General features: G+C 39.6%; 2 protein-coding genes across 2 annotated transcripts; one reads left to right on the forward strand and one right to left on the reverse strand.

Moving 5' to 3' along the window:
• Positions 1-110: 110 nt before the first annotated feature.
• Positions 111-6,415, forward strand: ndfip1 (Nedd4 family interacting protein 1). Its single transcript, XM_088293318.1, has 8 exons — positions 111-329; positions 1,660-1,753; positions 3,084-3,223; positions 3,313-3,400; positions 4,280-4,404; positions 4,481-4,547; positions 4,625-4,737; positions 4,990-6,415. The coding sequence occupies exons 1-7, from the start codon at positions 294-296 to the stop codon at positions 4,729-4,731; spliced, it is 657 nt and encodes a 218-aa protein (XP_088149444.1). The 5' UTR covers positions 111-293; the 3' UTR covers positions 4,732-4,737; positions 4,990-6,415.
• fgf1a (fibroblast growth factor 1a) lies at positions 5,594-9,477 on the reverse strand. The gene is made up of 3 exons (XM_088293319.1): positions 9,165-9,477; positions 8,101-8,204; positions 5,594-7,992 (listed from the first exon to the last, which is right to left on the reverse strand). The coding sequence occupies exons 1-3, from the start codon at positions 9,262-9,264 to the stop codon at positions 7,804-7,806; spliced, it is 393 nt and encodes a 130-aa protein (XP_088149445.1). The 5' UTR covers positions 9,265-9,477; the 3' UTR covers positions 5,594-7,803.
• Positions 9,478-9,700: the final 223 nt, after the last annotated feature.

Consider the following 9,700-nt stretch of genomic DNA (forward strand, 5'->3'; position numbering starts at 1 on the left):
TTATTACTTCTAATAAAAGACAATACCCCATTGTAGTATTTATTTCTCGCTTGTAAATTTGTACTGAATTCGACTAGCTGTGCCGTGCTAGCAATTGACGTTTCATTTTCCGAAAGCCATGAAGGCATCATCAAACCTTGCTTGGAGGAGCTTGCGAAGGAAGGAAAAAGGTGGCCGACTTGAGGCAACCTCACAACTCCTCGTTCGTCGGCGAGGGCCGTTATAATTCGCCGTATTCTCACCTACATGGTCGTAGGAGGATATTTTAATCAACACACACATCATCGTCTACGATGGCTGAGCAAAACAGCAACGTCAGATATCAAGAGGTAAAGTCTAGTCAAGCATAATCGGCCGATGCTAGCATGCTATCTGCTTACGCTAGCTTCCTGTTAGCCTGTCATTGGCGAGATCGAACGCACCGTAGTTGATAATGTGTCTCTGTTGCCTCTATTAAATCCTACAGAAAACACTAAAAACGTACCATGAACCGTTTGTCAAGTGCATTTTAATACATGACACGGTTTTGTTTCCCCACCAGTGTCCGTTTACATTTAGCTGGTGTTCGCTTCGCAGAACTGAATGTTATTCGCCCATGGGGGCATTTTTAAAATGACACTAAATTACAGTAATGTCAGAGAATACAATCCACACGGATAGCATCTTGCAAACCTATAATACGTTGTGATATAACTACTAGAGCCTATATCATTTTTTAAAGCTGATACCGATTCGGATATTTAGTATACAATTCTGAAAACCGATTCATTGGCCGATTTTTTTAAACGTGTATATGATGAATAGAATAACTTATTTTTGTTCCATTGTTTCGCTAAGATAAATTCCAGTCAGAACATTAGGCTCTTTTACAATAGTTTGTTCTTTAGTATTAGTGCAACTCTACAACATAGGGGAAAATATCAATTAAATTTGGCTTTTTTTTTTGGCCCATTTATTTACTTCTTTATTTATTGGTGAGCTGGGAGGTTTAATGTCATTATCTTTGTTTTATGTTGTAAAGAAAATAAAAACAATCAGCAAAAATTGGCCAGTTTAGCCCATTTTAAAACAGCAACCCAATTTAACGGGCCGACCGATTAATCGATTGAGCCCTCACAACAACATGTAACTAGGCGTGTATTGTTGCTCATGTAATGTTTACTTCCCTCGTGCAATAGGGACCGGATCAGGCCTTGAATAGTGATAATCTGTACAATTCAAATGCATTGCGGGAAAAATATTACCACCCAAAATTTATTTAAAAAAAACATTGAGAAACATTCAGTATATGTTATATACTGGAAATGGAAGAAAAAAATACCCTCCAAGCGAAAAAGCAAACCCACAAATATCTGCTCAAAGACAGCAGGGATAGGCTTCAGCACCCTCGCAACCCTCGTGACTATAAGCGGTTCAGATAATGGATGGATGGATTTAAAAATAAAATCAAATATTTTATTATTTAGTACATCAACTGAAATATTTTCCATTTACTTGTTACGCCTGACGTAAATGCACATTATGCACTTTTAATATTGATTTAGTCATTATTCCGTTGATCTATAGGTGACACTTGAGTTAATGCGTTCCTCCTCGTCAGCATGTCGAGATTTGGCCAACGCGGCATTTGGTATTGACAAGTTGTTCCTGATCACACAGCTGGTGAACGAGGAGGAGCCTCTCCCGACATCTCAAGAGGGTCCTTCCCCTGATGCGCCCCCACCATACAGCAGTGTTGCTGCAGCTAATGCAGGTTCGGAACCTTTATTTTGCTTTATCACATACACGTAGTCCTCCAAGTTGGAACAAACAAGTGGGAGAAATGCTAAATGTACGTATTGGTCTGACACAACTGCGTGTTTATTTATTGTTTGTTACTTTTTTCACCTCTCCTGGTTGGCAATGTATGGGGATTAAGTATTTCTTATTCAGGAACAACAGGGGTGTTTGATGTACTCTCTTTTTATTTATTTGTGTTGTGATGGATATTTGAAACACAGAATGAGACAGCAGTAATAGTACAACAGTAATGTTACACATGAGTTGGATTTTATTGTGTGCATAAGAGTGGCAACGTTTCACCCTGTGAGTACCAATTAGGAAGGAGTCTTGGAGCCGCAGCGAAAAGAAAAATTCACATACAAGATGAATGATATCATAAGTCATAACAAGAAATCATAACTTGAACTAGTTGGTGTTCAAATTCATATGTCAGCAGCAGCATAAGATGTCTTTCTCTAGGATCCGGCCACATATAAGTACAACTTGAAATTAAGAAAAAGTAAAAGTGAAATTCTTATATGATACAGATGCATTTAATACCTGCATCTAAATAGCAGTGTGTCGGCCAATATCTAACTGATTTCTACATTTATCACATTCAATTGTTTTGTGTGGCTTGTTATCAGTTGTAAATTGTTGCTATTAAAAAAATGAAATATTACACTGTGTTGTGAGTGTATAAAATACGGCTTTAGAGTTTTCTGTATTGGATTGAACTACTAAAATGAACTACATTGTCCACAATCTTCGATTTTCTTTCTCAAGTATAGACATATGTTTTTTCCGACCACATTAAATTGTTCTTACTAATGACGTGCCAAAACGTTGATAGTTTGACATATATGTTGTAATTGGGCGTGAGTCCACTGCCACGCTTGATTGCTGCCAACACAAAGGCGGCTGCTGGACGGCAGCCACATGAAAGGCTTGCCTTGCATGGAATGATGGACCATTAACAGTAATGGATGCACATCAGCTTAATGTATTCCACCTTCTCCCTCACGCCTTTGCTTTTAGTAAATCGCCATATGCAGGCAGTCCTCGGTTGCGACAGTCGAGACATAACCTTTGTTGTGGGCCACCTCCTCAGATTTGCGGCTTAATTCACAAAAAGCAATATTAATCGCTACATTGTGTTTAGATTAGTGGGGTTGCATAGAACATATTTTCATCAACAAAACTTGAGTTGACTTCCCCTTTAAAGTTGAGTTTTGACCGTTGATAGTGATTATTAATCGTGATTTCAATATCAATCACATATTAGAAATATTACAAATAAAAATTCTCCTTGTCCTTCCCAGCTTTCTTTGAATTCAAGGAAGATGGCGGCAGATTCCCCAACCCTCCGTCTTACAGCGTCGCCACCACTTTGCCATCTTACGACGAAGCGGAGAGAAGCAAAGCGGAAGCTGCCGTCCCCCTCGTCACCGGAAGAGTCACGGTACTTTCTTGGCTCCGTCGACCGCTCGTCTGTTTGCTGCCGCAAGACACAAACCTCCTTTACTTCATCACTCACGTACTTGCTTGCAGGAGGATGACTTTGTGGCCCGAGATGACTTTGAGGATTCTGACCAGCTGCGAATAGGCAATGACGGCATATTCATGCTCACTTTCTTCAGTAAGGAATATATTCCTCCCTTTTTTCCCTTGGACATGTCCACTTTTAAGTGTGCCGAATCGCAACCGATGAAGTGGAACATGATGTATTCCATGACGCTGGGCCACCTCCATTTTGTTCATTTTATATCCATTTTCTAAAGTGCTTTTCATGATCACGATATACGCTGCTAGCAATGGACATAGCTGGATAATTTAAGCATACCAGTTGTTCTCCTAGTCTGCCAAAGTTGTACTACTAGTAAGACTAGTACTTGGACATTTTTACAAAAACAAGTCACTCACTCCCAAAAAAAAAAAAATCCACATCCTACAGAATGTTAGTCGTGCATGTCATTCAAAATCGCCAAATGAATAGGCTTGACTCACTCGGCTGTGCAGTTGTTCCCCGATGCGTCCCCTCGACATCATCAAGGGTACGCCAGCTCTTTGTCCAATTAAGCCACCTGATGCATTTGCAACACTATTGAGCGTTGTTTTTGGATGCCACTAATTTAGTAACTCCTCATGCATTTCAAACGAACTGTCAACGGTTCGCTGGTGTGCTTTTGAGGTCGAGGTTGAAATCTTTCATAGCTGATAGCTTTGTGTTAAAATTTGTTGAACAATCTGCCGACTTATTTACCTGAACGCTATTTTCTTGACTTTGTCTTTGGTCCTGGCCAGGAGCCCTCTTTCTTCTCTGCAGAAATAATCTTGGGTGTCGAGGCATACTTGTAAGACGTCTGTCATCATTTTTCAAGATAAAAAAAATAAAAAAAATCGACTTTCAACTTATATCTGCCTTGCTACTCTATTAACCTACTCTCGCCTGCGACCGACTTCAGACAAAAAGAAAAGCAATGTCAGTGATCATTTGCTTTTGGTGAATTCTTTTCAGTGGCATTCCTCTTCAACTGGATCGGCTTCTTCTTGTCCTTCTGTTTGACCACGTCAGCTGCCGGCCGTTACGGAGCCATCTCAGGCTTTGGCCTGTCCCTCATCAAATGGGTTCTTATCGTCAGGGTGAGAGCTCGTTCACGTTCATTATGTATGCGGACTGCAGCTCGTGTTTTGATTGGTTGACTGCTGCTCTTTGTAGTTTTCCACCTACTTCCCTGGTTATTTTGACGGCCAATACTGGCTGTGGTGGGTGTTCCTGGCCTTGGGTGAGTTTAACAAAAAAAACAGATTTTTCTTTTGTTATTTTTGCTCAAATGCGAGCTACACTTTGTTTGCATTGCAGGCTTCATGCTGTTCGTCAGAGGCTTCGTCAACTACTCGAGAGTACGCAAGCTGGCCGATCCCGCCTATGCCAGTCTACCGCGAACAAGGGTGCTCTTCATCTATTAGACCCAGGTGGGTGCGGGATGATGTCATTACGTAACACTGAGCTGGGAGTGCAGACCGGTTTACATGTTTTGACAAATGGGCAGATGACTAAAGATGTACATGGTGGGCAAGTTCTCAATCATCTTTGGAGATTCCACTCTGCTTGCATAAGAAAATTGTTGACCTAAATGGTAGAAATATGATCCTTTTTTTTTAAAAATAAATTAAACGTGTTATTTCTCCATGACAACTAACAGTATTTCTCTGTTCCCAATTTAGTTGGTCGGATATGGAGGACGATGACTTGACGACACGACAGAAATCAAGACGACTCTTTAGCAAACGATCCATTTGAGGAAATAGTCGACTTTTTGTTTGCCATTGTATTCATGGAAAGCGTTTAGCAGTACCCGTCCCTCAGTGTAGCCATTAGCGGCGCGTGTTTATCACCATCTTGTGCGTAACGTTTAATATGTGATGCCTTAATATTGCTTTGCTCAAATTACAAGCATGACTCTTGCTCTCCAGAGAGAGGCTGGAAGTCACAACAGGTCTTCATGATTCAACATGCGCCATATCAGCATGCGGCTCACTCTATAGCGCCACCTCATGCTTTTTATTGTGACTGTTATCTAGGCTCTGTTCACACTCTTGCACAAGCTTGCTGTAAATGACTACGCCACATTGCTCACGCAACTGTTAGCTTGAGGGTTAGCAGTGTTGTCTTCTGCCCCAAGTGATTCATTCAGGGCATTCTTTCCAAGTAAAGACACACGATACGTAGATAAAAGTACTGGGATGCAGGAGGTGTTTCCCAATACTTTAAGTCTATCTCGTGCAGTGTTTCCCAACCTTTATTCAGCCAAGGCACACGCCACCAAAACAGAAAAATGTCCAAAAAAATAAATACATGTAAATTGTAGCTTCTGACGTACAGTGGGAGAGTATTTCATTGTGATGCCTGCCACTATACGTCACTGGCATAGTAACATGAACATAGATACATTATTTGTGGGAAATAAATAATTTACAAAGCAATTCAGTGAAATTGGATATTTTTCTGTGGCACAATAGTGGCTGGGAATTACTGGTTTAGTGTACATGCTTGTAATGCATGCGTTTTGTACAACTCAGGTGCAGTGTCCAAAATTGCACCCTTGTGTCACGTGTGATTTTTGCCCGTTTTTGCTGTTTCTCAGTTCAGATGAAATACTTTGTCTTCAAAGTGGATTTAAAGTCAGTGTGAGATGTTGGAGAACATCCAATGACAAAGGAATAATTAATTACCAATATTCTGACGTCCTTTTTCCTACCTTCTCGACAAAAGTGAAGATATTTGGAGATTTGCCATTATGTATTTGAAAATGAGGAGGTGTGAGGTGTTTGCCATCTTTTGGGTAAACCCAAATCTTTTATCAAAGAATGTCGTATGCAGGTGCACTTTTTTTTCCCCAATACGCAACTGTCAGAAATTGTCAATTGACCGCAAGCTTAAACAAAATCCGAGTGTGGTTACTATTCTGATTTGCATGTCGGAAGGATTCTCCTTTGAAGCACAACAATTTTCTTTATAGCCTTAATGATTTCAACTTCACTGTCACAGCTTTGCTCATTTAAAGTGGTGTAGAACAACATCTTGGAGGTTTTGTTGTTATGACGTTGTACAGGAGGGAAGACTTAGTGCAATAAATGTCACTTTAAAATAGCTTTTTCATGAGTGGTCTTTACTTACTGTTGGCTAAAGCTACACAAAATAAAAGAGGTAAGCTTTGCTAGCATGTTTATTTTTTCCTCCCTTCTCTCAAAACAAGTTCACAATAGTCAGAGGGATATTCATTTTCCATCCATGCATATTTAGCGAAGGATTTTTTTTACGATTTTATGCATCAGAGTCACTGGCTCAACATTTATTCTAGTGCGTGAATGTCCTTTTTTTACTGTTTGAAAAGTGTTTTTCGAGTGTCCTGGGACTTTGCAACAACGATACTGAATTGAGTAGATTAGTGACAGACTGTCCAATTTACATTCAAATTTGTATTCTTAAAACGTGACGTCATTTGAACAGCATCCTACCCGGATGTAGCAATTCACATCATGGCCACTAGGGGACAGTTTAAGCAGGAACAATTGCTGGTGTGCGTGCTTAGTTGTAATATAAGAGGTTAAGATTTGTTAGCTGTTGATTATAATTTTGCAGTGCAAATATAATTTTGCACGTTACTTTTTATTATATCTCAAAACTGTTTTTCGTGAGCCATTAGCTTTGTATTGGCAGCTAACATTTTAGCATTAAGCTGTGTAGATGCTGCTTGATACATATCTGAGAATCAATTGGTGATTATGTAATAATAAAACTGTACAGAAGGATGTAATTAAGGGAAGTATCACATTATAGTATTTTTTCTAAAACACACTCAGTTGCGATTCATTAGGGCCAGTATCCTGGATGTTTTATGTGTATTTGGTCCGTGTGTTGCCGACCTCTGGGTTCGAGATACGAGCACGAGTGGTCTACATTCGTACTCGTAAACCGAGAACTATAGATTCAAAACTCTATAACGCCAGTCACCATGATTTTTTTTTTTTACACATTATTGAACAATCTAAAATGTAGAAAATAGCTTGGTCTCGTTCATGATGAAATATAAATGGTTTTGGGGGTCACCTGAAGTTTTTGGCCTGTCTTCCAGCGGTATGTCATTAAAGGCTCTGTTAGAAAATGTTAATTAGATAAATATTTTACGCTACACATTTTAACACAATTTAAACTAGTTTATATACATCCTTTTTAAATATATACACTTAAAAAAAAGTATTTTTCACAAGTCATCTTAACTCTCCGACTGAGGTGTTTGTGTTCGCAGCTTGCTGATTAGCATGCGGAGTTGGCTACTGTTACATCGTGTTAAATATTAGCCTGTTGTATTGGTTAGTAAACAATGAGCACATATGTATTAGAACTAAAAGGTGCTGTTAATATCTATGACGATGATCCGGTTACACAACGACCATTAGGTGACGGTGTTTCATAGGAAGGTCAGTTTTTGGTAAGCATGTTTGGGTGAAACCTTTACGGCTATAGATGAGGCTCTTTCATTGTAGCTGGCGGGGGAGGAAGAAGATGGCCTTTAGTCCAATGTTCGTTTTGGAACCCAGCTCAGGTTCCCCATTCTTCTTCAGCGCCACGTACCAGCTGTTCTCCTGATACTTCTGAGACCGGTAGGTGTTGTGATGATTCTCTTCCAGTCTCTCAAAGAAGTGACACTCGTCATTTACGTCAGGCTGTGAGGCAACATGCGAAAAATGGAAAGAGTCGTTTGAATCACATATCAGATAGTCATAATATTTAGTCATCTGGAATCCATGTTGACTGGCGGTGCGCAGACACACCGAAGTGTACAGTCGTCCCTCCTCGTTCATGGCCAAGTATTGTCCTGTTTTTTGTCCTTTGATTACCACCACACCTGGAGTCACAGCCGTGAGCTGCAAAAAAGCTGATAAAAATGGCATTTAAACACTAATAATCACCATAGTTGCATCACTATCTGCTGAAAGATGAAGAGCTGGTGAGAAAGCTGACACGGTATTGGTTTATCTATTTGAGTTAGGTCAATTTAATTTTATTCTGGTTCATTTAACTACAATAAGGGAATGGGTCCAATTTAATTTAGTTGGGTTCAAAATCCTAATTTATTCGGTGTTGTACTATATATAGTTGGTCTATCAAAACTCACACCTACTGATGATTTTGATTGATAATAAATGTCCCAAATTTAAGAGCTACCGCCTCTCTCAAATATTCTCACACTCATTTAAACAATTCCTATAATTTCAGTCCAGATCCTTCTTTAGCAGTTAGACGCAATGGCTCCAGAAATAGCATTTTCTAATTTTTGTATGTAATCATAGTCATTTAAAAAAACGTTTTATTCTTTGCCTTTCGACCCAGCATTGTTTTAGTGGTTTGTTTTTGCAACTTTTTTTTTAAAGCGTCTAATTTTTACCTTGTCCAGCATTTTGTATGCACCCGTTTTAAAGAAAGCTGAGATGAGTGATTCAGATGATGGTTAGATTGCTTTATAACCTGTTTTCTCTGGTTATCATCCCCTCTTTCTTCTGTAACTCTTAGTGTGCGTGTGTGTGTGTGTGTGGTTTGCAATGTCTGCACGATTTAATAATATTAAGCTATCAGTGATACTCAGTCTTGGCTCGGCTTTCAGTGAGGTTTTAAATTAGGTTATAATTGTGTCATACCTATGTTTCTAATATTTTGTCCATTTCCTCTACATAAAACTTTTATTTTTTTATTGTTTAAAATAATGTCAAAAGTAATACTGTCAAAAGTAATAAATTTCAATTTTATGCAGTAAATGCAATAGAACCTTTGTATTGCCTCTCCGTTGGATTGAACAGGTTTGCTAATATACGCAGTGTCAGTAAACGCCTCAGCCTACTGTGAACATCCGTGTCGTCTCTCTGGCCGCAGACGGTCCCGTCCGGTAGAATCTGGAGGTGATGTCCGCCGTTCATGCAGTACAGTCGGGTGGTTGTCATCTTCCAGCGGCTTTCCAATGGCGAAGTGGAACGGAAGTGTCTCCTATAAATGCTTCTAAGTGTACTTGTGCTGGGAGAAGGGCACACTGGGGGCTATGAAGGCGCGTCCCCGAGCTGCAACGCTCACCAGATGAAAGGACGGACGGCTAGCAGGGACAATTTTTATAGGCTCCCTTAAAATATCAGGTGATTTCGCATATTCGTCATGATGTAGTTATCTTAAAATATCAGGTGATTTCGCATATTCGTCATGATGTAGTTATCTATCTAAAAATACAAATGTCTTGTTGTCTATATATAGGCCAAGAAAGGCCATTACACACATTTTTGCATTGGGAAATCCAGAACAAACAAAACCCAAAAGTTAATTATAACCAATATTTGAATCTGACGTCCACCCATCCATCCGTTTTCTGTCCCGCTTCTCCTCACAAGG

This window comes from Idiotropiscis lumnitzeri, chromosome 4 (genome assembly GCF_059441095.1).
Source record: "Idiotropiscis lumnitzeri isolate Australia: NSW breed Sydney's pygmy pipehorse chromosome 4, RoL_Ilum_1.0, whole genome shotgun sequence".
In the NCBI taxonomy this organism is placed as follows: Eukaryota; Metazoa; Chordata; class Actinopteri; order Syngnathiformes; family Syngnathidae; genus Idiotropiscis; species Idiotropiscis lumnitzeri.